Below are 27,925 nucleotides of genomic sequence, written 5' to 3' on the forward strand. Positions count from 1 at the left end.
ATTTTTAGCCTATTTGGCCATCTTAAAGCACAAAACCAGGAGACAAAACTTATTCCCACAATAAGTTAATTTAGTGGAGGTTACGGAAGGTTAGATTTTCGTAGTGGGCTTGGTAACGATACGCTAGTATATGTATTACAACCATGCAACTAGAGTATCAATAGAAGAAATCCGTCATTTATATGCTGTCTATTTCAGATTGTGACCTTGCAGACTATAAGGAATGGAGTAATAACTTCGATAAACGAATTGAGTCTTTCAAGTCGGATAAGAGGCGCTTTGTCAAGTTTGAGGATCGGAAAATTGAAAGTACTCTGACGTTGGAAAACTGCAAGGGAATTTCTAAAGGTAAAATGAGTAGTATTTTGTTACAGTTTCGGCTAACTAAATTAAAATGTTGCGCACAGAATACGGTCACAACTACCAAGTAGATTAATTCCTAGTATTTTAAAAATGCATTAAAGCAAAACTCAATGGCATACGGTTGGCAAACTCGCCATCTGATTGGCTACACGGATGTCTTCATCACTAGTTATAGTCCAGAACTAAATTTGCTGATTGGCTTCAATTGATTAAATTACTCAGATAATAATTAAAAGGCCCTCTTAGCGCGCGTGCGTTTTTTTTCTTTGATAAATCTCCGCCCTCCCCCCTCCACCCCCCCCCCCCCCGCACAAAAAAAGAAGACGAGCATTTTGAACTGTGATATTAAATCACTTTTATCCATGCATGTCTATGTTTATTAGCTCAGCCACTTGGTTATGCTGAAGTACAGTTAGACTTATGACTGCCACAGGGTCTCTCTCTTCTCCAACTATCAGCCTATCAAAAACTCGAGCACGCAGTCTACTTAATTAATATCCAAATAACTGCCAGAGGGATGTAAGATTATGGGGCTTTGATTAAATTAGTTCAAAGTCATAAGTATAAAATTACGTCGAAGCTAAATGAATCGACTGCCGTGACTAGGAGTATTGCTACTCATTCATGGATTGGATGCTAGTCCATCGCAGGTAAACGCAGCATTTATGCCAGGTTGACCCAGCAATTTGTCGACTGTGCCGTCTACGATCCTGGATGGAGAGAGAAACCGTGGGCGTGAAATAAAGTTTCAAGGCCTGGGATAGCCTGAATGTGGACCTCTTAATGTGGAGTTCAAAACACTATCCATTAGACGACCGCGCTGATTGGCTTATAGTATCGATCCTTCATAAAAAATACCATTTATTTTATTTCCAAGCATTCAGTGGTAGTGCCCGGGGGACACAGACCCAAATGGAACAGACCCACCAAACTGCCGATTAAGCATTTAACAAAGGCTAATGAGCAGCTCATAGGAAGACTTCTTGTAGTTGTCAGCTTTTCTTTTATTTCCGACTAATATCATCTCTAACTGAGACTTCTTAAGGGAATGAATACAACGAACAAAGAACAGCATAATACAGCAAATTCGTATGCCTAAGTTTAATTTCCCATGGAAATGAATAACAACTGAAATATGCTGTAAATGGGCGTTGCAAGAAACGCCCAAATTCATATGTTATCGCGTGTTGTTATATTTTGGGGGCCAAACGATTAGAGTAATAGAGAAAAAGGTGCACTGACCCTTTTGTAGGTATGTGAAAGGGGTATCATTTTCTTTCGGAGGTATACGAAGGTTCTTCAGACAAAATAGTAATCATTAGACATCGCTGATAAGAAGATAAATAACAATTTTATTCTACAACTTAAATAAGTTGTCCAGCGTTGCAGAGGAATTCTGCAATTAAATTTACCGCTAAAATCGTTATACTTTATTTACTAAAGAGACTGTTAAACACAATTTCCTTACATGTAACTGTACATGTATTCCTAACATGTCACTCCTAGTGGTTACAAAACCCACATCTACTCTTTGGATATCGACTTGAGCTTAGTAAGAGATCTGGCGAAGAAAGACGAAAGCATATCTTTTATTGAAGGCGATGCAAGTAAGATTGAGCACGCTTTCCCCGAGTACCTTCTGAAGGTAAACAATCACTATGTCGAATTTTCAGTCAGTGCGTGTTTTGACTGTGTGTTTTTCTTGTGCATTTTTTACACAATTTTTTTTACATACGATACACTGATGACATGTTTGTCTGCATTGGAAATTTATTTAAATTATTATTGGGATAATAAGTACATAGTTTGCTTTTTACCACGAGCTGTAACGCTGTACACTCAAAGAAGGCAATAGTCCTTTATACAAATCTTAGGTTAATTACATTTTTTCCAGCCCTTATGTAAAGAAGGATAGTTACCAGGCAAAGCCAATTAATAAGGTTTTTTAACGGCGATTTTATTTATAAAAAGCATAACCGAAGTCGGTCTCACCTTAGGGAGTAAATCGTAACTACATCAAGCGGCCCGCTCTACTGAAGCGTCCAGTTATCAAAGTCCCGAAAATATAGCCAGTATAATACTGTAAATAAGACCCTCATTTAGCGGCCACCTCTTTATCTTCACCAATGAATATAAATTCGTATGTCTGAAATATGAAGTGACTACTAATAAAACCCTAAAACACGTGCTTATTTTTCGTCTTGGCGTGATTCCTTTCACACTATGCTAAGTGATGGCCTATTGATTTCCAGGAAATGAAGTGATGTTTTTACCACCGGACGCCTTGAGCTAATTTTGACGAACCTATATTAAGCCGCCAAGCTCTATTAAATGGCCACTAACCATTTATGGAATGTTTCATTTTGATCTTTCAATTAAACCCCGTTTTATCTTAACATAGATTTGAGGAGGAAATATACAGTACTGGTTTATTTACATTTTTCAGAATTGCCCTCATCCTTGGCCCCTTTTAGAAGACCAGCACGACCACATGAACATAACTCTGGACTATTTTGACAAGTTCTTTGTTAGCAGCGACTATGTCTGTGTGGAGGACGGAACACCACACAGTCCATTTGGCATGGGGATGGGATTAGCTGAAGAAAAGGAATATAAAACGTGGGGAGACAAAAAGCTCGTTGGCATGAAAGAGTTCATTTCCAAGCATCCTAATCGATACTTGGTGGATACCTATTACAATGACTTCTATGGGTAAGTTTTTTTTCACTACCCCTAAATTGTACTTTTTAGTTTCTTGATAACGTCTTCTTCGTTTTCTTATTCTCGTGAGCTTCTTCAAACTAGTTATGGTTATGCCTCTATGAAATGCTCTCTTTATAGCAAAATTATTATCAGAAAAATTTCCTCTTGGTTTTAATAATAAGTTTACAAATAAATGCATCTTAGGCGGGAGTACACTTGAATGCCATTTTTGCACTGCTTAATATGGTTTTATATAATTACTGGTAATATCTAGTTTGCATTTCAAGCAATTCAAAAACTGTCTGCTCATCTCACAAATTTATGTTTTGCGGTGTTTTATTTTAATTTTTTGGCGATTTTGGGCGGCTCTTTGGAGGAAATAGTTTTTCTCAAAGGAGATGTAAAATTTAGAGAAATAAGAAATATTGAAGATTTAATGTAGTTTTAAAATTTGAGTTTGAAGTTAAGAATTAGTTGACGGACACCATTACAGTCCCCTGACAACCTAGAGTTGCTCTTGCGTGGGGGTCAACTGCTTGGTAGCGTTCCAAAAATAATTTTTCTTTCTTCTACACCTTCCTGAAACCATTTAAAATTTCAATCAAATTCACATTTACACATGCCTTGAAGCTCTAAATCCTGTGTGAAATTCCACACTTTTGTAAAACAGTCAGTATGGACCCAAAGACGACATATAATATATTAATCATGATTAATTGAAAGATGTTGTTTGTGGTATTTCATAAATCGTACTAACAGAGGTAGAGGAAGTCAGTGTTTCAATTCAAGAGCATTCAAAATGGGAAAAAAAGAAACGTTGAAAAATCAATATATTATTCCTCTTACATATTTTCTACCCCTAAAGTATAGCTTAATTTGCTGCTCTTGATGTGTGGTTTGCTGTCAGATATTTACTTTACTTTTAAAGTGAATGAGGTAAAAGTTACAAGAATTGTAGGAGTAGTTAATAAGGTCTCAGATGGGAGGGGGAGGGTATGTTTTTATGCTTTAAAAACGCAGATATGTCCAAGATCATTTTGCTGTCCAAATGGCATACAAATTGGCAAAATATTGAGCATGTAATCGCATCTTGTGCCATATGGCACTACTGGGAGTAAGAGGTTTAAAAGCAAATCGTATCTTTGTTTTCCAGATACAATGCATCCTTCAACTGGAATGGGTTCTGGAAGAGAGTCTAGGGTCGCTTCTGAGAGGCATTATAAAATACCGTATATTAGCTTTGTTGACCACCAAATGTTAGCCTTGAGCCTGTGATAATTCTTAGTTTAGTATTTTTCTTGATGTTGTTATCATTTACTTTTTTGATGATGTGAATGTCTTAGGATTAATTATATATATATATATATATAAGAAGGGGAAAATCCCTTGGCAACAAGTGTCGGTGAGGTAGAAGGTTTCGCGTTTAGCTTTAACACAAGCCTTTGTATTAAGTAAAAACACAGTTATAAACGCGAGTGCTCATTTTTTTCTTAAAAATTTATGATATGACCGTCATATGTTTATCACTCTTCTGTTACTTTTGTGACCTCTTCTGGAACTTTTCTGTCCTCTTTCGGTACGACCTGAAAGTATAACACAGACATCAAACCCAAGTATTGTTATGTAGACTGTTAATTTAATTTGTGTTAATTTTAACAGACAGCAGCTTAGCTAGAATAAACAAAGGCGACAGGCGATGAAAAAAACTAAAGTTATGAACGGGTTCTTTACAAATTATCTCTGGTAACAACGCAGAGAAAACGTTTTCTTTCCGATGTTAACAAACGTCCAAACTAAAAACAAACACAAAAGCAAGTAGTTTGATTTAAACTATCTGCTGTTGTTTCGTTCATCCCCTACAATTTGCAACCCCTGCGTGTCTTGTACGTTTCTGAAAGACGAATCCATATTTACAGAATTCCAGTGTGCACCACCCTACTATAAAATTAGTCCTCAGCTTCAACCTATTATTTTTGTGTTTACTTGAAGACAATGCGCACCCCAGTTTGCCAGCGCTGACACTCTGAGGTCATTCTTTTGTGCGTACACCGTCATCCGGCCGACAACACGTAAGCCTCGCACGTTCTGCCTCCGGCCCTGATGCGCCAGGAATGAGCAACAAACAAAACACCCAAGGATTTGCTTACACTGAAAGAGCAGAGTATTTGATTTATAAGCTTACTTTTGATGATAGATTTGCAGCTTCAATGGTGGAACCAGTCGCGGTTGGAACAGAGTTGCCGTCCTCAGTTCTCAAAAACAGAATCTGAATTGAACAGACACAGGAATAAAGAGGGGCAGGAAAGATAACACACTTTGTAATTTACATCAATGGCTTGTTTACCTCCGTTATTTGTAATACAGTTTCCCCGCATGTCAAGTGATGTTTTTTTTTTGGCAAATTTTGCAGTAAGGAGGAGACCGACAGCTAATCAATGACGTCACGGAGTTTAACTCTGCTTTCTTTAGCAGGATCCATCCCATACCATTTCAGCAATTGGATGGCACTTCTTAGTAAAGGCATTGTAAAAGCCTTAAAATTTGTTGTCCGAGAATACAACAAGACAACACCGCTCAGCAGAATCGAACCTGGTCTCTTGAACCGAAATCGAATGCATTTCCTCTTATCATTAGGTCAGCGCACCTCCCAAGGTAATAATAATAAATAATTTATGAATTTATATTGCGCTTTTTAACATATAAATGAGCAAAAGCGCATTACAATATTAAAACTTAAAAATATTAAAATATACTAACTATATACATTACAATATTAAAACATAAAAATATTAAAATATACTAACTATAACACATTATTGACTAGATCTAAAAGTTAAAAAAAGCTAATTTAAAAAGATATGTTTTAAGTGTCATTGTCAGAGTAAACCAGGCAATGCCAAAAGATGGGGGTCAGCCGATTCCCTCATATTCAGCATTAAAACCTATCAGATAAGATAAGATTGGTGGATGATCTGCCCAACGACCACCCCTAGTTTTGGGAGGCCAAACCAAAGGCCCCCTGCACCGCCCCAGATATTTTGCCCACGGGAAGAGGCGCGCGCACAAAAATACTAACACTAAAAATACATGAAAGGAGAGAAACAGAAGATTCCCGGAGAGGGGGGAGGGTGGATGGCCCAGAGGGACGACGGCGCCAGAAAGGGGAAAAAGGAAAGGGGAGAGGGGCGCGCACAGAAAAAAGAGAGCGAGGCCAGACGCCGCGAGGAGTCCCCACCCCCCCCCCCTGTACGAGGTGGGGGGGGGGGAGGAGGGAGGGAGAAAGGCGGGAGAGAAAGAGCGAGACGTCAGCCGAGAGCGCCCCCGCCCCCCACCCCCAGGGGGAGGGGAGACGAGAGAGCGGGACGGGAGAGAGGCGGGCGAGGAGCCTGGGAGCCCGGGGAGCGGGGGAGGGGGGACCACGGGGGGACGGCCCCCCGAGGGGGGAGGAGGAGCGGGAGGGCGGAAAAGGACAACCGCCAAAGAGAGCGACACACACGAAGAGAGAGAGAGAAAAGACCGGGCCCCCCCCCCCCGCGGAGGAACAGGAAAAACAAGAGCCAAAAAAAAAAAGAAGAAGAAGAGGAAAAGAAGAGAAAAAGAAGGAGAGGAAGAAAAGCCCAAGGACAGCACCAGAAAAAAAAAAGAAAAGGGACAAGAGGGGAAGAGAAAAAGAGAGGGACCACGGAGACAAAAGAAGAAAAAAGGGGAGGAGGCGACAAAGAAAGAAGGGAGAGAAGGAGAAAGCAAAGAGGAGAAGGAAGAACGAAGAAGAAGAAAAAGGAAAGGAGCAAGAAAGAGAGAAGGAGAAAGGAGGAAGACGCAGAGAAGAACGACACAGAAGAAGAAGAGGAGAGAGACACGGAACACAGCGCGCAAAGAGAAAGACACGCAGAGGAGGAGAAAAAAAAAGAAGGAAGAGAAAAACGAGAAAAGAGGAGAGACCGACAAAGACGCGACGAGGCCGCCATACGAGGGAGCACACAGACAACGGCGAATCCAGTGTCATCCAGGAACAAAAGAAAGAGAAGATAGGCAAACGCAACGAAAAAGACAGCCGACACCACGAAGAGGAAAGCACCGGGCACCGACAAACGAAAAGGCAAGAGCAGCAGCGACAGAAGGAAGAAAGACGGAAGCGGAGACCCGGAAGAGAACAATGGGTCGACCAGCGCACGAGGAGAAAAACAAAAGAGAAGAACAGCAACCAGCAAACAACGACGGTCCGGAGAACAAGAGAACAAGTAGGACTCAGCAAGAAAAGAAGAGAGAGCCCAAGAGAAGGACGTCCGTCGTCTGTCCAGCGTGTCGAAATAAGGGAAACGGACAAAAAAAAAGAGAAGAGACACCCCAAAGCAAAGGACCACAGACAATCACACCAACATCAATCAAGAGGCAACCAAAGGAAGCACAAGAGCCAGAAATCAGAGAGGCCAGAGAAGAGAAGAGAAACCAGAGCAAAAAAGACGGACCCCAGGTCGGAACACGCAAACCCAAACGAATCCAATCACCACAATCAAATCCACCGAAGAAACATCAACACAATCAGTCACAGGAAAAAAAGAACTACGTCAAGGCGAAACGAAAGTACGCCAACAATACATACGGCAGCAAAACGAGACGGAAGAGCATCGCAGATCACGAAAAAAAAGAGAACAGAAAAGAAAAGACAACAACACGAAGAAAACAAGCCAAGAACAAAAAGAAAGGAGGAAAGGCAACAGAACGACGGAAGAGGAGGAGGAAGACCGACAAACGCATCTCATCCAAGCCAAACAGCAACCGGAAAAAAAGCAAAAAAAGAGAGGGAAGACAAACGGAAAAGGAGAGAAGAAGACCCGCAAGCAGAACAGCAGAAAAAAAAAAACAGAAAAAAAGAAAGGAAAAAAAAAAAAGAGAGAAAGAACGAAAGAAACATCGCAAATATCAACGGAGCAAAAACAATCAAAGGAAAAAGAAATCACACGAGAAAAGCGAGAAAAACACAAAAAGAACAAGGGAAGAGAAAAACCACAAACAGAATGAGGAATCAAGCCATCAGGAGCAAGGCGGAGAAGCGAACAAACAAGAGCCCGATGAACTCCTCCATCCGACCAGACCATCGACAGGAACCCCCAACAAGAAAAACACAAAAACCGAAGGAACAATCAAAAGACAACACAGCAGAAACGCAAGAAGATCGATCGGACGCAGGGACAGCACCGCCGTCAGAACAAAAAAACAAAAGCAAATCCCAAGGAACAAAAGCAGAAAAGAACAGAAAAGCAAGAAGAGCAGAGCCAGATCAAGGAAGGGGGCCCCAGAACCCAAGCAAGATCGCCCGTCAGAAAGGTCGACGTCCAGGCGGAAGATGGCCAACGACAGGAAAACAGAAGGCGAGGACACCGCCAAAACAAGCAACAAGCCCACAAAAACTCACCCCCACACGTAATCGCGGTCACCCCAAGCGCCAGTCAAGAAGCAACCCCCTCTCGGTGTCCCGAGAAACAAAGTCAAGGCGAGCAAAAGATCCGAAGAAGAAACCGGCAAGAGAGTCTGGACTGCCGAGTCGGACCCAAGTTGTATCCGGTCGGATGCGGAATTCACGGACCCACAAAACAGGATGAGGGACCAGGGGTGAACAGAGGAGTGATGGAGTGTAGTAAGGAGAAGAAAAGTGGCGGAGAAAGAGGAGATATGCAAGTAGAGTTGCAGGAAGGGGAGGAAGGGACAGATGAACGTGTGAGTGTGAAGGGGGGAAACAGCACATCTAAGTCTAGAAAACAATCAAAACAAACAGGACAGAACAACCGGAGTCAGAAGAAGAAATCGACGGAAAGTCCCAGGGAAAGCATCGGGTGTGAAAGCAAAACACGATCAGCAATGAACGAAAACGGACAGACGGCGAAATAGTAGTGAATCTGTAAATAAAGAAGGTGAGTGTAGGGAGTCAGGGGGTAATAAGGAGAGTGTGAATAGAGCAGGGCACGGTGAGAGGAGGTGTCAAAATGAGAAATCAAGATCGTGTGGGGGGGGGGGAGGGGGAAAAAAGAAAACATCGACAAATCGACAGAAAAAAGAAAACACCAAAGAAGAAGGGAAGGAGCAGCAGCACAACGAAACAAAGTAATGAAAAAATCAAAAACGAAGAAGCAAGGCAGTTCAGTAGATGAAACCCAAAGTGGAGAGAAGGAAGAGGGACGGCAGTTGGAGCAGTTGGAACGAAAAAAAAAAGAGGGAGGCGACAAACGAAAAGAGAAAGGCGGGCACCAGCACACAACGACAGCAAAGACGCAAGAGAGAGCAAACCGCCAAACAGTCGGTCGGGTGACGAGATTTAAAACTAAAAATAGAACTAATATTACGAAGGCTAGCTGGAAGCGCATTCCAAAGCGTAGGCGCACTGACACTAAAAGATCTGTCACCAAAAGAAGGTATAGAGAAAGAAGAGATTATTTTGTTTCGCATAAAAAGTATCTTACCAATTGATGGGCTGAGAAGGCGAAAACTTGAATTTTAAGTTTTAAATTTACTTGCCCATTACGCATTTACTATAAAAAGTGTCAATAAAAGTAATTTTAAATAAATAAGGCAAATATGCCATTTTTATGTTTTGGATTGCTCACCTTGGGTACGAAAACGAAACAGAGAGTAAACGTTGTGCAGAATATCGTGAGGAATGACGTCAGCGCAAACTGGATTGTGGGCTTGTCAGACACGACACCCAGGATAGGAATTACAAGAATGCACGGTATGATGACGTTATACACGGATAAACCAATCAGCTTGCTGTCATTCAATGCAGAAATATGCACCTTACGGGTTTCCCATGCCAGGTAGGCACCGAATAACAATAACAGACCTGTGAAACAAACAGAAACAGAAACGAAGATTTAGTAACGTCAGAGAAATACACATGCCAACGTAAACCGTACAGAAAAGGGGCATGGGCTACAATACAGCTAAAATTAGATTATTCAGCTTCTGGCTTTTTTACTTGAATACATTTTTTCAATAACATATTTAACCTTTGTATCCGTACATGCAGGCCTGCCATATCGTTATGTGTTGGCAGCTACACATTGTGACATATGGCTGAATTCCGGTGTCATCTTCAGTTGATACCTTTAAAAAGATATAAGAAAAAAAAGTATTTTTATAGGTGGCTCAAAATCGCTAAACGATTAAAACAATTTAAAGATTTAAGCGCCCTTGACACTACACTGGATATTTAATTAAGTCATATGGTTGAAATTGCTACCCGTGTGATTTTTACCTGTACAAACGCATATAATATGGTCAAGAGCATAAGTTTTATCCCAGCTGTACCTTATGCGGTGTAAATAGCCTTGATAGTATATTATACCTGGCACGGAATCTGTGAAAGTATATTTACCTCCAGTGTTAAGTTTTCAGATTTACTTTTTAATGGGTCGACCAGCTGCCACGTGAGGAGAATTATGAAATCAATCAAGAGAAGAACAGCAACCATGCCAAACAACTGACGGTCCCGGATGATAACCTAAAGAGTTATTACAAGTAGGACTCAGTCAATGCACTTAAAAGAAAGAGTAGGTCTGATGTAACTCTACAAGTATGTTAAATGTGAATTTATCTGTCCGTCTGTCTTTCTTTCTTCTAACCTGTTTGTCTGTCCGTCTGTATAATACATGTGGCACTTAACGGGACTAATTCTGAATTCAAATAATTGAAAGCTAATTTTAGGATCAATTTTGGTGGGGTTTTTTTAAAGACACTCTGTCCTTAAATTAAAGCAAAAGGTACTCACAGACAATCACACCATACATCAATCAATATTTGAGGCCAAACCATTCAACCGGTGGTAAAGCGAGAAAACGCCAAACCAAATGGTAGCCATTTTGGATTTGAATCCATGAGAGGCTTCTGCGAACGAGTTTGTCACAAGTACTTTGGAATTTTATTAGCAAAGAATTACCCTTTTCGTATTGGTAGCATTTAGAAATATGACGTGAACCCTCCAGGTCTTGCTGAACATCGCTCCAAAACCCAAACTGAATCCAATCACCACAATCCATAATTCCACCTGAAGAAACATTAAGTCAACACAATCTATGTCACTTTTTTAGTCCGTAAAATTACAAAGAACTCACGTCAAGGTTTCTTGCGAAACGTTTTAAAAGTACGTCCCAATTATCTTAATTACATACGGCATCGCTAAAACGTAGATTGTCCGGCAAATTGTAGTTTTTTTCATTCGCAGTATCACGATTATTTAAAAAATGTATGTTAACTTTTCATCGAATTAAGCGAAAATGACAACAACACGTAAGTATAATACAAGCCTTTAAGTAACAAATAAATAGCTGAAAAGGGAGCTTTGAACATGGCAACAGAACTGACGTAAGTATCGTATGGAGTGATTAGTTGATATGTACCTGACATATAACGCTATTCTCATCCTTCTTCAAGCCAAACAGCATACCCGCGATGTAAACAAATATGCTTCCAATGATAATCAAGTTGTTTAGGTTAGGTGAAGACATTTTGATATATCTGTGGAAAAAGGAGGAATGCATTTATTTGCAATGACCTACACGGCTTCAATGTCTATTTGAACAGCTCAGTTGAAACAACATGCAAAATATATATAATTGCACTTTGTATTGTTCCTTGTACTTTGTGCTATTGACTAGTCATATAAATAAGTAACAGGATTAAAATATCTAATATAAAATTTAATTATTAAATATTTTTTTTGCTAGCAGAGAATAGAAATTTTCCTGTTTGGAATTAGGATTTATATACATCGCTAAATATTCAACGGAGCCTATTAAAATTTTACTATATCATGGTAAGGAAAATTATTAGCAAATCAGCACGAGTAATAAGCCTCGTGGTTTCTTTGGAGGTTATCTAAAAATATTAACTGTGTTTACATATCTTATAAAGATACTCAAGTGTTGTATAGATGTACAAATTATGAGATTTTTTACCTAACATTTTGGTTGTATACATTGAATGTTAGGAATCCAATTGCCATCAGGATGCCAATGGCGGAGATAGCGAACACAAACCAAAGTAGCCCTGGATGAACTCCTTCCAATTTTTCTTTGATTCTCAGACCATCGACAGGAACTTTTCCTCCTTAACAAGAAAAATAACATCCAGAAAATTACTTTTCTGGCAAGGCAAGGCATTAATCCAATAAAGATTCGATATTTCAACTACAGTTCAGTATAAATTTAAACGCTGTTATCTAAGAATAATGAGTTATCTTTGCTTATCTGTGACTGGCAGGGCGTTTACTAGCACTCACCTCGTCCAGATTTTAACCCAAAATTAAAAACAAAATATGTTTTTCTAATAATCCCAAGTTGAACAAAATTGATATTTCTCTAGAAAAGAACTTATGAAAAATGTCGAAGAAAGAGTTTCAGAGCTTCTAGATTTTCAAGTTTTCTGAAGGGCGTGCCCCCAGAACCCATAGCAAGATCTTGCCTCGTCTATGGCAAAGGTCTGGTTACGGTCCAGGCTGGTAAGATGGCTCAACGATTTCAGGTAAAACAGAATGGCGTATGGGATTCTTAACTCGCTCTAAAAATCTATTTTTATAGCTATTACTACAGCCCACATAAGTTAACCTTTCACCTTCCCACACGTAATCGCTGTTGTCATCCTCTTCATAAGCGTCTTTCTCCATGTCATAGAATGCAACCCTCCTCTCGGTGTCCCCTGAAAAACAAAGTCCAAGGCTGAGCATAAAGTCATCTCGAAGATAAGTAAACCGGCAATTTGTTTTTAGTTAGTCTGGTACTTGCCTTGTATCTGTCGGACCTCAAGTTTCGTTATACGGTCGTGATTGCCGTCGAATTTCACGTGACCCTACAAAACAGGACACTGGCATTACGGCGATCTAACTCTTAAAAGCGTGCCTAGTTTGAAAACAGCAAATACTGCGCAGTGATTCCATTTGTCCTTGTCATAGTTCACAGGTAAAAAGTAAAGTAATTAAAATACGTTTTAGTGGCTGCTTTAGTTAGCATGATAAAAAAATTTTATTGTTCTACTGCTGATGTTGATGGTTCTTTAAGCTATCTTATATAATGCCAAATGTAATTTCAGATAATAGTCTTCATGGCCAGTTGATAAGCGGGATTGGGTAATAAAGGTGAAACCATTTGAATGAAACTTTTTAATTTTGCAATCCAAGTTTGAACGTTTTCTGGTGAAATGTGGTTAAGTGGATAGTTAAAAAAAACTAGCTAACACCATTCTACAGTTCTATGGCCAAATATATCCATATCAAATTTACTTTCAAAATAATATTCTACTTTTTTGATGTTAAACAGATACTTTCAAACTCTTGGCAATGTAATCAGTAATATTAAGAAGATTTTTCATTCTAATCCCTTCGTTTTTTAAACGGAAAAAATAGTACTCAAACCCAGTCCTCTCAGGCTTTTGCAATAGCATATTTCTGGGTGTTTGAACAGCATGTACAACTTACCGTCATTCCAGCAAATGAAATTCCTTTCATAATCTCGACAAATACTTTGCTGACATTAGACCGGCTGTAATTGAAATCAGTCAGTTTGAAATTCTGTTGTTCCAAAATATCAATAGAAGCGTTGAGTGTCAGTGCGCATGTCCAGGCGGCGTCATATCCATAGGAAGCGAAAGTGTTTTCTGGATATCCAGACGCCTTTAGGCGCACTTGATAATTGTGGTAGAGTTCTTGAGGTGTCTAAAATATATGATGTTAAAAATCTTAATTACTGCCTAATAGATATCCCGTTTTTTTTTTTTTTTTTTTTTTTTTTTTTTTTTTTGGGGGGGGGGGGTCAAATTAAATACATGATAAAACACTCTTGCTAATTACATTTTAATCGCACACGTCAAATTAAATACATGATAAAACACTCTTGCTAATTACATTTTAATCGCACACCCTCGAAGGCTTTTTAGACCAATTTTTTTTTTCTCGGTAGCCTCAGCCTTCAGCTCATCTAACGACAACTAATAGTAATTGAATATTCACAATCTTTACTAAAACCTTTCGCATAATTAAAGTTATCAGCATAAAAGTTGCTTTTTAGTTTCCAGTTCCCATGATGAATCTTTCTACCTCTCTAACAGTGGAACGTATTTTATCTCTAGTATAATTAGGACATTGAGTTTTGTGACTGGGTTTCCTTTTTTCCTTTAAAGTTGGTTTAGCTAAGTTTGCTTAATTGCTATAAACGTTTTATTAAAAAAAAAACTTTGAGGAAATTTGGCACGGCCTTTAAGTCCAGGAGCAAATGTCGCTGAAAAAAGTTCCGTGGGAATTTCGTGAAGATTTTTTCCGACCAGTGTAGAAGTGTTGTGGAGGGCCTAAGGGACCCGATAAATGTTGTCGGCACTTTTGAAACCCGTGCAGACGGTTTCTATGGGGCGTCGAAATATGCCCTGTGTGGCTCAGCATGAAAACGAGGCTGAAGTTCTAACTTGCTTCGCGCAAGTACTAAATTGGTTAAAATATTGCCGTTTTTAGTATTTTAGGACGAAAATTTCCTAGTTCTTAAAATTATGAGATAAAACACTATAGCTTGCCCTTATTATACTGGTCACAGGACTTAATAAACCCTATTGAGACCGGGGGGGGGGGGGGTTGACGCTTATACACTTATAACTTTTTCAGGAATCAACCAAACGCTGCCAAACTTTGCGGGTTTATCTAAAATTTATCTGGGAATAATTTGGTAAGATAGATTGTTGTGTTAGGAACTTGCCATCACCATGGCAACGGCATTTTGACAGGCATGTTTTCCAAAATTTGTAATATTCGTGTTTTTATTAATGAAAATTAACTTTAATGCAATTATTCTCACCTTTTTACGGTTGTTAAGCACAGTTTTATTGATTTTGAGTACTTTGCAGTAATTTTGGGTGGTTTTCTGACATTTTGGAAAAATATTGAAATCCAAGATGGCGGATCCAAGATGGCGGCTGTTTTGATATCGTGATATAATTGTCACGTGATGTGACGTAGTCATCCCACGTGACGTATACCAAAAAATAGATGTTCGGACATACTATACATCCTATTAGTTTCATTGTGATTTTTGAAAGTTATTACGGAAGTTACATGGGGGGTGGGTTTTAAAAGTCCCCGCCACCGGTCCCCGAAGGTCCAAAAAAAGCCCGGTCTGAATAGGGTTTAAGTATAAAACCGAGGCTTGATCCATAACTTGGCTCTGCCGGGGATTCATGGCTGTATTTTTAAATAAGCTCCCCTGTCTGGCTTAGCTTTGAAACAACTGATTACACTGTATTACGATTTATTTTCAATATCAAATTAAGATTCTTAGATATTAATTACTATCATATATTGTTTTAAAACTGTTAAAACCTCGACATGTTAAGTTTAAAATTAACAATAACTGCAGCAACAGAAACCTATTGGATGTGAGCTATAAGAGGTCAAAGACGCCCATTGTTTTGCAAAATGTCTTAATATCAAAACTACTGCTTTCATGTCTTCGTAGTGAAAACCAGTTGAAAATTAAAGGTAGAAAAAAACCGTTGTTATCACTTAAAGAAGCCTTAAGGTCTATAGAAAATTTTTCATGGTACCAGGGAAGTGAACAAGAACCCGCGATAGGATGGGATACCACTCTCGATCATATCAAACGTTGCAAGAAGGTTGCAGGAGGACTTATTGGGATCACTCTAAACCTAAGTGCTAGAGCAAAGTTTTTCCTAAGACAAAGCAAATGGCTGGGTTGTCTTCACTGATGCAGCTTTTATTTCACAACGCGAAGACAGAGTTATTGATCGGTTGTTTGACCAGAATGCGGAAATTTCTTAACCCGTTTAAAGAAAAGAGTATAAATAAAAGAACTTTACAATTGTAGAGTGATCTTTGCCATTAAAATTGAGAGGGAAAGGGCACTTTGTAAGATCTTTGCTAGAGACAGAATTCACTCGAACATAGTGAAACACTGGTCCCAGAACAAATAAACGCAAACTTCTTTCTTGGAAAGACAGCGGAAAGGTACTCAAAGTATCTTGCAATGATAAAGTGGTCGAGTTTTAAGACTAATGATAGTATGCAAGAGCCAGACCTGAGGTTGGTGTCAAGGCAGCGATAGGGCAATCTAAGTTTTCTGTGGTACCGACATCTATGTTTGCACCCGACGGTATGATGTTCCATTGTTCCGCAAAGAGCTCGTTAATGAGCACGGAGGTGAATCGCAGCAGAGAACGAACACGGCTACTCAGGATAACGAAGATGACATAATAAATGTGGACGCGGGGCCTTAACTGCAACTACGAGTCCCTGCTGTTGACGCTATGGCAGAATTGCAGTACCTTGATAGGTCAGACGGTATCAAAGACTGTTCATAGTCACTGGCACCGGCCAGAACCACCGTGTAATTGAACTTGGCAATGCTATGTGTAGCCTGCAACACTATGTGTAGCCTGCGAATACAGCCGCCTCGCATTCTCTCCCGCTACTACGTAGTAGCGGGAGCGAATGAGAGGTGGCTGTATTCGCAGGCTAATATAACTGGAAGTTTTTTCCTGATAATCCTGCGTGCTGAAAAGCCTTCAGAGATTCAGACAAGGACGTTATTAATGTTTTGGGATGTCTTGGAACGACGCTGTATCCAGAATAAAAGACAGTGGCTCTGATAGAGCAGTATGTTTGCCAGACTTTTTAGCTCAGTACAAGCATCTCGAATGATAAAGATCTCATGTGGTAGATGTTCGAAAAGAATCAGGCTCAATCAAACAGGCTACCACCTACGCAGAGTGCACATATAAAGCGGTTCTTTGTGCCCAATACCAGATCATTGCTTTTAACAACGATAGAGTATGCAGTCCTAGATCATTGCTTTTAACAACGACAGAGTATGCAGTCCTAGGTTGCCACACTATAAGTGTACATCACTATAAGTGTACATCACTATAAGTGTACCTGTTAGAAGGAACTCTGACACGGCGCTCGCAGAAGTTAAGAACCTTGAGAGCTGGGCAGCCAACAATAGGATGTCTTTAAATTTGTCAAAAACGTGAGAAATGCTACTGCATAGTAGAACTACTCAGCTTGCTCCTCCTCCAGTGCTTGGGATTGAGCGAAAAGAGTGGCTGAAACTTTTGGGAATTACCTTCCATGAAGATCCTTGTAACTGGGACCTTCATGTTGACAGTTTACTTTCTAGAGCTGCTAGCCGACTATATATTCTTAGGGTATGCAAATATTATGGGTACACTAAAGATCAGCTTAGTAAACTCTTCGACTCATTAATAATGTCATTATTTCTGTATGGATTAGAAGTGTGGGGCTCCGCCTATCAAGGCAAATATTTAGATCGGATTGACACTTTTTTTCGGCGAGCCTATCGTTTTGGCTATACAAATAAGATCATTTTGATATCTGATGTTATTAAGAATAGGAACAGTGATCTTTTCAACAGAATCACAAGTGACACTGGCCATGTATTATATGACTTGCTCCCACCCAAACATAACAGAGCTCTTAGAGAAAGGGGCCATGACTTTATACTCCCTAAAGTAAAAACGGAACGTTTCAAACGCACTTTTGTAAATAGATGTCTTTTTAAATTTATTTCTTAAAATCCTTGTAACTGATACATATAATAGGTTCATTTTACTAGTTTAGCTTATTTTAGATTGTTTTTTATTGTAAAGCCACACGTCTGTTGTGACTAGCTTCTTAATAAAGACTTCTACAGCCAGATGGTTACAGATGGAAAAAGAGGGAAGAGGAATGGACGACTGTAGCGATGCGCGCGCGTAGAAAGTTCACCCACAAAACTTGCTTCAATCTGAGAGGGGGAATATGAGGGTCTGTAGACATGTTACATATATTGAAAAGACGGTTTTTAATAGCGTCACAAGACCATGCAAAGCCTTTTAATTTCGTTAAATTGCCCAACGTCGGGATATTCATTGATTCCTACTGACATAACTAGGAAACTGTATGGCGAGGGGACGGGAGGCACTATGGTTCCAGGTTCAATGAACCAGAAGAAAATGCAGTCTCGATTTCATGGTCACGTGATCGAGATTATCCATATCAGTTAAGATATTCGGACATCTCAGACTATCGAAACTGCTAATAGTTATTCTAAAATACCAATAAATACCACATTTTTGTGAAGTTCGTCATTCAGCCTCGTTTTCATGTAAAGCCAAATAGGCGGTGTTTTTCAATTCCCCCGTGAAGGCCTTTGCACGGGTTACAAGATTGCCGACAACATTTATCGTGTTCCTTAGGTCCCCCTTAACACTTCTAAACTAGTCGGCAAAAATCTTCACGAAATTCCCACGGGAATACCATTGCTCCCAGACTATTTGACCTCCCAGACTATTTGACCTAAATAAAAACCCGTGTAAAAAATAACTTGATAAAGAAAAAAGGCTGTGGTACTCAGCACAACATTAAAATCGACTTAAATGCTCTTAAATACAAGTTAAATCGTCTAAAATGATGAGCAGCTAATTTACATAAAATACCTTGCCAAACTTAGTCGGTCCTGGTGTTGGACTGAGTTTCAGTTCTCCAGTCCCAATGTTGTTACTCAGGCCTTTTCGCACTTCTTCTGGTGTGCAGTCAACCAGAGAACTTTGTTCTTTCCACCAGTTATCCTGATTCCGACCTGATATTAAAATCCACACATATTTGGGCCCAAACATACCTTGCTTGAATGCCTGTAAGATACAAAGAATATACAAAGAACAAATATCTAAGGTGGAAAACACTTAATAAGCAAAAAACCCAAACAATGTTAGAAGCAAAAAAATGATATATTGACATAACAGATATGTAAAATAGCAAACAGACATAAGGCAAACCTCGCAAAAAGTGACATAGTGTTGATCTGGATAAAAGAATGCAAATATGATACGAGCATCTTTTTTCTGTAACAGAAAATGATACAATTATTAGAAGAGCTAAATGGAATAACATTTCATGTCTTCAGGAAACTACACACGGAATATAGTAAAATACTAAAACATTATGATCCTGGAATTGTTCGTAGTCATTGTTGCTTTGGAAAAAATATCCCTGGGTCTCGTTGAACTGCATCAAATGTTTATTTCCAATGCTGACCTGGCCACAGCTACTGTCGTGCGTAATATGCTTTATAGCATGTTCTTACTTAAATGCTTTACATTATTTTTGATAATGTTGAAATTTCCTTTGGGATATTTCATAATCCCGGGGCAGTTTATTTCTTTGTCAGAAATCAACGTTCTTCTGTATTCTTAAAAAGTGGAAAAGCTCAATAAAGTTTAATCTGCTGGAAAAACTCTAATGTTCATCACCCAGCATTAATTAGTTAAAAGCAAAACAGGCAACTGGTAACCGTATTTGCTGGTACTTTTCACCTTTTTTCGTTTCTACTCACTGTGACATGCATTGATCACCACAAGTGGTATAACAAATAATCATACCTTAAGGTTTTCTACAGCAAACTTTGGATGGTCTTTGTAACTCTCGTAAGCAAGGACAGTTAAATTAGCGGCGTTCAGTAAGTCAACCAAAGAATTGCTGATTCCTGTGAAGACGTCGTTGTTCTGTTGTAAGATGGCAACTTTGTTCCACTTGAACCGTCGCAAAATCGCAATTCGTCCCAGGTTGGAAAATTTTTCCGAAGGGTTTATCCGGAAGTAAAGAGGGAAGACCAATTTTGAGGAAAGCAGAGGCGAGGAGTTCGAGAAACCAATCTAAGAATATTAAAAATAATGAGTGACACCGCAAAAACCAACTCTTCAAATGACCATATAGACGCTTTGCAAATATGACTGCCATTTATAAGTTTTGGCTCCCAGAAGATTCATTTGTCAACAGCGAGTAAATCAGTGTATGGGGTTTTAAGGCAACACTCTAATCCAATGGGATGTTACCTGGACTTTTATATTATCTAAAACATGAAAATCGCATGTCTTTTACTAAAAATCCTGAAACTTCCCAAAGAAGCATATAGTCCATATTGTTTGATGTGTCACCATCAGCGTTTTAAGAAACTTGACCAGAATTTAATATATGGTAGTCTTGTCTTTTGTACCGTTCATTCTAATCAATACCTTTAATAACTTGCTAGCAGAAGCGATCTTTTATGAAAAAATATATTTGTTTTAGTTCCAAGCATTCAGTGGTACTGCCATTAAACTTACTTGCACGACATTCCAGTAATGAATCGCCTCTGCTACTGGCATGGCCGCTTTGGAACATCCGGGACCCAGGAACATAATTTTAGGTTTCCCGGATGATATGTATTCCAAGGTTCTGCGGACAGCTTCACCAACATTGCACTGTAGAGTTGAAAAGTTTGAAGTTGATTGATCCATATCAACAGATGATAAACAAATGATAAATTATTCCCTTTCATGTGAAGTCCCCATACGTTTTCTCGCAATCAGAAGTACGTCACAAATCTAAGAATATTACCATAGTTTATAATAGATAAAACAACATTAAGAGATTTTCCAGAACTCTGCTTTTGTGAGTTTTCGGCTTTAAATTGGCCAAGCTAAATATGCCTGAATATAAACAAAAGTGAATGAGTTGACAGTTAAAATAGAATTGTAAATTTTGACTTCAAGCTGTGCAAAGAACAAAACTTGAAGTGTCAGAAAAATGTGATATCTTCTTTTTTTCTCACATGGTTTTAATATTTCACAATTGCAGCATCAAGAAAATAAAAATTGTCCACAGATCCCCGATCATCCCCTCATCAATCTAACTTTTTTTCTGTTGAGATAAATTGGTATTCTATACAAATTTTAATACCCAGTAGCCGTCAAGTATAGGAAATATATAGATATATATTTCAATTCCTGTTCTAAATTGGTGAATCAGAACATATATGTTTTTTTCTAAAAGTCTCTTTTTACCAACCTGAGAGTCCTTTATCAAAAGTTCCAAGTGGTAATCCTTAAGGATCTCTGAGCTGTTGTTTATTTCATCAATGGCCATTTGAACAGCGGGAATGATTCCTGCCGAGTTCCAGCCGCCACGGCTTGTGTCGATACCAAAAAGCCCGCCAATGAAGAGTGTTTCTTTAGTTCGGCAGCAAGGAGAAATAATAAGAAGCAGAAAAACGCAACATCTTATGTTGTTCATCATGGTTGTGTCTTGACATTCGACGAATAAAAAGCTTGTACGCTGCCAACAAATGCAAAGGGAAATCGTGAAGTTGAACCTTGAAACTATTCAAACAGTCTCTTTTAATTAATACATGTAACTTCTTATAATGTTCATCATGGTTGTGACATACGACATATAAGAAGTTTGTACGCTGCCAACAAATGACAAAAGAAAATCGTGAGATTGAACTTTGAAACTGTCCAAACACTCACTTTTAATTAATATGTGATGAAAAAAGGCACACCCGCTGAAAGGTGTTGATTACAAAGTCATCAATGTGTTCGTTGGAGAGTTTCGCTTTCGGTCGACATCGAAAATACCCATTGCGTAGGGTCCTCAGTTTTATTTCTCACCCACTCCACGGAAAAATGTTAAATGGAATCTACCATTTCAAGCAACAGCCATACAACAAAAAAGTAATGCCGAAGTAAACTTTGCTTGAAAACACAGAAAAAACATCTACGTAAAAGAGTCAAGCTTTAATCATGGTGTATGCCTTATGTTTGTTTGTTTGTTTTGCAGTTTATTTTTCATTATGTCAGCTTGCACTTTTTCGCTTGTTAAGAAAGTGTTAATTTATATCTTGCTAAGCCCCTTAGAAACTTTAATGCACATCTAATTGCAGTAGTAAATACAGGTAAGTCCATAATACATGCAAAAGGACAATTGTAGTATGTACAATCGAACCTCGATTATCCGGATTTCTCGATTATCCGGACTTCCTTCTCTGGTCCCAATTTTTTCATAACTAAAAACAAAAGTGAAGCTAAAAAGGCTCAAAGAACTTGAAAATCGTCTTTGTCAAGTGGGTGAATGAAGGGCAACGACGGAAATAAATTTCTAACTTCCGCCGGGGTTAAAAAATGTTTTACAAAACACAGCGAGAAGATGACTAAGCGTTGTATCCCGATAAGTTATCCGAAAATATTTTTGACAGCGGATATAAAAGATGTTTTGTCAAACTGTTCAAGCTGTATCTGAGAAAGCTATGTGTTTTCGGAAGCTGCAACTTCCAAAAACACGCGTGATATTAATCCTTAAATTTACTCGGCCTCATGGAATTATCCCATACTAATTTTTGTACCCTATTTGTGTGTTTTTAAAGCACAAACAAATTCGTTACTAACACTCTCATCTAGTTATCCTGACTTGATAGAGAAATTTTTCAATGATGCTTAAACAGTACCTTCAATTGAATCGCCCCTTTGTCATAACAGCACGATAATAGCAATTGCTTCTTTGCCAAACTATAAACAACTGAAGCTTAATAACTAAAAGTTAAGAGGTTCAGTTCGACCACAGGCCAAATTTGTAAAAGAATTATAATATGTGTTATTCAGTCTTATTGGATAAAATATAGAATGAAGTATATAATCAACCAATCATTGTTTGAGAAAATTTACGTGATGCACCTGTCCTTGATTGATTCGTTCTCAGTTGCTTTCCGCTTATTTTATTTTTGTCTTCAGGAAATTTCTGTTTTTACTACTGAGTTGAATCAAGGTTTACTTTTCAGATTTTTGAATAGTGTTTTTTCAAAACCTTAACTTGTTATTCTTCCAATATCCTAGGCTTAGTATTAATGCCAGGCAGAAACAATAGCTACCTAAACGAAAAGGCAAATAATTATTTAGTGATAATCAAATATCTATGCCTTCTGTTGTTATGTCGTATTTTATGCATTCGACAAAATAAAATTCACCTCAGTGGGTTTGCTGTTGACATTTCAACAGCGCCTTTAATACGACGAGCAAATTGAAATCTTGTTAACAGTGTTTCTTTGTCTACAGGGGGCCATTGGGGAGGTATCTATCTCAGGTATATATTTATATGGTAGGTATATATTTATATATTTTTTACACATTTATTGATCATTTAAAATAAAATAAAAAATATATGGACACAATAGATTCTGGCTTCAAGCTTTTAAAGCTTAGAGCAAAACAAATCTCAGAATAGGGGAAAACTCCATCAAAAAATGAAATGGAAAAAAAATGGCGGTATTTTTGCTTATTTGCAGCGGTCAGTTGCTTTAACTTCTCTTCCTAATGTTTTATTTGTATATCTGTTTTGACGGACGAGAGATTAAAAAGGCACTCTTCCTTTTTAAACATTATAAATTACGTCAGTTCTGGATTCTGACATTTAAAGCTGACAAGTAGATAGGAAGACGCCAGAACTATAAATAATGTTTAATGCAATGAAATATCGCCAAAGATTAAAGCGCGTTCAATACAGATAATAACAAGCAGATTATACCCTATTTGAGGACTTTCTGCTCTCTTTCAAATTAATGTCAATCAACTGCAATCGCCTTATTATAAATCATTGATGATATGCAATGCACGTCCTGCTTTTTTACGCGGACAATCTGCAGTTATTATAAAAACGATAACGCTTCTCTTTTCTTGGATCAGCTAATGTTATTTTGCGATCGTGCGGCTTTAGATAGATCGCGATCACTGGCGAATATTGTGTTATGTTTTATTCTTCTGTTTTTCGGTACATTAATTAAAACACCAAAAGATGGGAGGAAGTCTTAAAACTGAAGTGTCTTCGACTTTGATATCGTTACATCTATAAGTTCGTTAATGTGATTGCTTGACCAAACGATTAATGCTTGTACTTTATATCATCAATACCATACAACAGTTAATTTAAAGTGCGTTTTTGGTGGTTTTGTCTTTTCTCGTTGCCCGGCTTTTCTTTCTTGTGGCTTTTCAGGCCTGTCACGGGAACTCTAGAGCAGTTTATTAGAATTTATGACTAATAATTTGCACTTCACTGTAACTCGAACAGCACAATAATATACCAGCAGGTATTTCTACGCTTTCAATACAATGAGGACTTGTTAAAACTAGAACAACTGGAATTCAGTGGAAAGTGAAAACAAAATCTGAATGTTCGTTAATCAACATAAACTGTATTCAAGTCCTCACAAAGTACTGTCGAGTAACTGTTTATTCGAAGATCCATTTTACGAGTAAACTGTCAGTAAGATCTCGATTCAACGAACTCAAAAAAATTAAAAACAATGGAAACTAATTTTTAACTTCTTTTGACCGTAATGAAAATAAATGAACCGTTAGCGGTAAAAAAGTCAAAATTTTAACCGTTAACTGTAAAAGCCACCACCCCATTGAGACCATCTTCTTTATTTATTCTTCGCAGTTTCTAGGTTCAGGCTATGTAATTTTTTAAAAACTTATGAGAGGTCTAATTCTCGCTTTTTGTCTCAAAAGGGGAAGAATCAAAAAGTGGAGGAAAATCTTGCCAAAAAGAATTAATCGTGTCAAACACAGATGGCGAGATTTGACTGCACCACAGCGTTCACATTTTGTGCGTATCAATGGAAATATTCTTGAAATATTGGAGCCAAACGGTGTACGGTTTTCAAAATAAACACAGTCTGGTCACTGTACGTTTCTCAGCATTATGTCAGCATCTTAGTATTGCGTATGTATAGGTTAAAATCAATATGGAAAGGAATAACTGACAGACGCTTTTATGCTAAATGGATAAGTTAATTTGTCGTCATTTTTGTGTTTATTTTAAAAACAAATACTCTTGCTTATAGCAACCATATTTATGTTTTAAATAAATAATATAAACAGTAGTTGTTTAAAACCTTCCTGGCACATTTTCAACTTCTATAATTTTACAGTTTCTAAAAGGAGTTTAATTAGAGCTATGAAAAACGAAACAGAGTGAATCAGGGCTATATTAACATAAAAGGTGTAGACAATGTTTCAAAGTTCTTAAAAATACTCTTTTTTGAAGATGGAGAAATTGAAAAATACTCACTGGTTAACGGAAGCTGACAAAAGCATGTTTTCAACATGAGAATCCTGCAGTGTTTCATTCCTTCGAGCTTTAAAAATGAGATGGTTATATTTCTGATAAGTAATTTTGGACTTGTCAACCGCTGTTTAAACAAAAGGTATTCTCCATTGACAGGTTGAGCCCTCTTTTTCAGTTATTTGATGGCGGATTTATTTGATTACTCGATGAGAAGGAAACGACGTTGACCAAAAGCGGAACGCTGTTGCGGAAATGTAATTAAAGCTTGCATGAAGAATTGTATGTAGTAAACCTTGCACATATGTGCATAATCTATATGAATAGCGGAGAAAATCCAGAACAACTTGGAAATTGCATTCACGTTATAGTGTAAGGGGTTTCATAGAAAATGAAAAAGTATGAAATTAAAGCAAGGTAAATAAATAACAGGTGCTCGTGTTGTTGGCTCTTAGAAAGGAGATGCGCATCAATACTTTAACTTTTTCTATGAAATTTATGTTCTAATATCATACAACTTGTCTCATATGACCCAAAGAAGGGGATTTGAATAGGTAAGGGTCAATTTTAATTTCGATTTTAGTCTAGAAGAACTGCAAACGCTTGGGGATGTTCTTTACGCAACCGGTTTGAAAACGTGAAAAGAACAACCACACCAGTCTCTTACATTTTCAACGTATGAACTGAGTCTCGAAACACTTCAGCTGCTAAGCTATACGAAACAAACTCTAAACTGCCGGATTTCGCCGCGCTACTTGAAATAGAAATCGAGTACTTTTCCTTGACATTGAGGAACGCTAGTTTATACAGGTATTTTAAAGAGCTTACCTTTTTTATCCTCAACAAAGCCAGTAAAGTGTGATGTTTGTCTGCTAAATTCGTTTTACCGTCATTGACGACGAACCTCTTTAATCTGGCTATGAACGAAACAATAAAAAAATGTCTTACCGCTAAAAATACTGCGTACACGTCATTCTAAATACCCGCTATCTCCCGTCGCTATCGAAAAGACGTCATAAGCTATAAGGTTTCCTTTTTTTTACTTTTGCTATATGTTTTGCATTATGCCGGGTAAATATGAATCTTAGACTTGCTAGGTAAATATTTTAGGTAGGGTGAATAATTGATATGTCATGCAATAAAATCTTAGATAAGAATTTTGGGAAACAAATGGAAATGGGTGCTGCGTTAATATTTATTCTCACTGCCTTTTCTGACATGTTGCCAGATATTATTGACAGGAAATTTTAGGAGAAAACAATTTCCGTTTAAAGAAATAAATTTAATTTTTTGGCGTCAGGTGAATGGTTTTGAATAAAATGGGAACGAAAAACACGATACTTAACACTTCAAAATAAGAAATATTAAAATGTTTCTATTTCTGACTTAATTACTTAGACGAATTTGTTTATGGTGCCAGAGAGGCACTTCAAAAGCAAATATTGAGCAAAGTACGCCATTAAGCATAAAAACTCTTAAAATTGCATGTTTTGAAGACACCCCACTGCATGTATAATTTCTTATAAAATTTAACTCCTTGTATTTAGAGGGAAATATCCGACCAAAAAATTTAGGTGTCATAACTTAATTAAAACTCGACGTTGAAATTACCACTGTCATTCAACCGGAAGAGCGGCACCATTTGGAAAGGGAATAGAACAAACAGTATACGACAGTTTGGCCCAGCTTTGCAATGACCCTGTCATAAAAAGAACGCCATTGAGAAAGCAGCTTGACTACCATATAGTAAAAAAAAACTTAGAATTTTACTTTAACGCTCCATTTTGAGTCGAGTTTTTTTTAATACAAAGTGAACAATGTCTTGGGTAAGAATAAACAAGGATGTGAATTTGAAACACAAGTTGCAATTGGTCTCTAGCAATTACCGCCTACTGATATTATCGCTTCTACATACAATCTGTCTTACATAGTATTTGGAGGATAAGCTGCAATAAAGGGACATAAATTTTTTTGGAAGTTCTCCTCGGTCCGTTAGAACCATCGATTTTTCTTTAATTTAACCGGTCATATTAGTTAGCCTTAATTTATCAATATATTTTTATTTTTTATTTTTTGGCTTATCTCCATGTCTCGCACATAGGCGACATTACATATTTTTAATATAGTTACGCTCCTAATACTACATGGCACACAATACAGAACTAGCCCCTCCCCTAACAAATTTTCAGAGTCGCCATTCTTATCTTACGGTAAGGGAAATCCTTAAAACAAATGTTTGTTAGTGCAAATTGATGATAGTATTCAAACAAAAAATGCTTATTGTCAAATTTGAAAGTGAACTGGGTAATTTTATTTTTTGTTCACCGAAATTTGAAAGTCATAGCGACAGTAAACCGGCAAAACTGGGTATCTACATCTACATTTTAAAATGTCGGTAAAAAGTCCATACGGATATCACACCAACGTCTAAAAATAAGTAAAATACAATATGTACATATATAATAACTTAAAAATTCTAAATTAAAAAAAAATCTAAAAATTCTATTTGATCATTTTTTGCACAAGTCTTCACTTCAGAGGGGTTCTTTCTGTTTGCGAACGTTATGAGAGCTTGCATGCTGAAACTGTGTTGGTAAGAAAATCCTCTTTAAACGATTACCAGCATATAACGTGTAATGTATTGACCGACTTTTTTAGATTTGATTTAGATCTTCGGCGCGAACTTACACACAAGGTTGCATGAGAAATGATCCCTTCAGTTTAGGATTTTCTCTTGGACATGAGGAATCCATGTGATCTGAGTGACTCTTGATACTGTTGATAGATACCTTACGCGCTATGAAACTTTGCTGCTGTTGTTGTTGTTTTTGTAAAGGATTTTGTGATAAATGAAGACAACCTACAAACACTTTTAAGCATAAGCAAAATGTCATTCAGTTTACTGTGAAAATTGAATATAACAATAGTTTTAACTAACCG

General features: G+C 37.9%; 2 protein-coding genes across 5 annotated transcripts; one reads left to right on the forward strand and one right to left on the reverse strand.

Moving 5' to 3' along the window:
* Positions 1 to 182: 182 nt before the first annotated feature.
* On the forward strand, positions 183 to 4,537 carry LOC144642323 (uncharacterized). Its single transcript, XM_078501287.1, has 5 exons — positions 183 to 348; positions 747 to 774; positions 1,870 to 2,008; positions 2,810 to 3,075; positions 4,220 to 4,537. The coding sequence occupies exons 1-5, from the start codon at positions 183 to 185 to the stop codon at positions 4,263 to 4,265; spliced, it is 645 nt and encodes a 214-aa protein (XP_078357413.1). The 3' UTR covers positions 4,266 to 4,537.
* Positions 4,504 to 26,323, reverse strand: LOC144644203 (gamma-aminobutyric acid type B receptor subunit 1-like). Of its 4 annotated transcripts, none has more exons than XM_078503632.1 (17): positions 25,934 to 26,323; positions 20,939 to 21,205; positions 20,215 to 20,352; positions 19,492 to 19,764; positions 18,889 to 18,954; positions 18,550 to 18,744; positions 13,532 to 13,768; positions 12,843 to 12,906; positions 12,673 to 12,756; positions 12,018 to 12,168; positions 11,460 to 11,577; positions 11,000 to 11,107; positions 10,439 to 10,564; positions 10,071 to 10,167; positions 9,669 to 9,904; positions 5,249 to 5,332; positions 4,504 to 4,649 (listed from the first exon to the last, which is right to left on the reverse strand). In XM_078503632.1, the coding sequence occupies exons 2-17, from the start codon at positions 21,164 to 21,166 to the stop codon at positions 4,590 to 4,592; spliced, it is 2,265 nt and encodes a 754-aa protein (XP_078359758.1). In that variant the 5' UTR covers positions 21,167 to 21,205; positions 25,934 to 26,323; the 3' UTR covers positions 4,504 to 4,589. The 4 variants fall into 4 exon arrangements, with proteins under 4 accessions (XP_078359758.1, XP_078359757.1, XP_078359759.1 ...); XM_078503631.1 differs by having other exon boundaries at positions 25,814 to 26,323; XM_078503633.1 differs by lacking the exon at positions 25,934 to 26,323 and adding an exon at positions 22,374 to 22,752.
* Positions 26,324 to 27,925: the final 1,602 nt, after the last annotated feature.

This window comes from Oculina patagonica, chromosome 2 (assembly GCF_052425735.1).
Source record: "Oculina patagonica isolate OP01 chromosome 2, crgOcupat, whole genome shotgun sequence".
Lineage (NCBI taxonomy): Eukaryota > Metazoa > Cnidaria > Anthozoa > Scleractinia > Oculinidae > Oculina > Oculina patagonica.

Bases quoted from the DNA above. Each gene is read 5' to 3' on its own strand.
- LOC144644203 (XM_078503632.1), bottom strand. From the start codon at position 21,166: ATGATGAACAACATAAGATGTTGCGTTTTTCTGCTTCTTATTATTTCT. The intron at 12,907-13,531 runs GTAAGTTGTACA...CCTGTTTTGTAG, and splicing joins TTTCATTTGCTGGAATGACG to GGTCACGTGAAATTCGACGG. The intron at 10,168-10,438 runs GTAAATATACTT...ATCTTTTTAAAG, and splicing joins CTGAAAACTTAACACTGGAG to GTATCAACTGAAGATGACAC.
- LOC144642323 (XM_078501287.1), top strand. From the start codon at position 183: ATGCTGTCTATTTCAGATTGTGACCTTGCAGACTATAAGGAATGGAGT. The intron at 2,009-2,809 runs GTAAACAATCAC...TACATTTTTCAG, and splicing joins TCCCCGAGTACCTTCTGAAG to AATTGCCCTCATCCTTGGCC. The intron at 3,076-4,219 runs GTAAGTTTTTTT...TTTGTTTTCCAG, and splicing joins TATTACAATGACTTCTATGG to ATACAATGCATCCTTCAACT.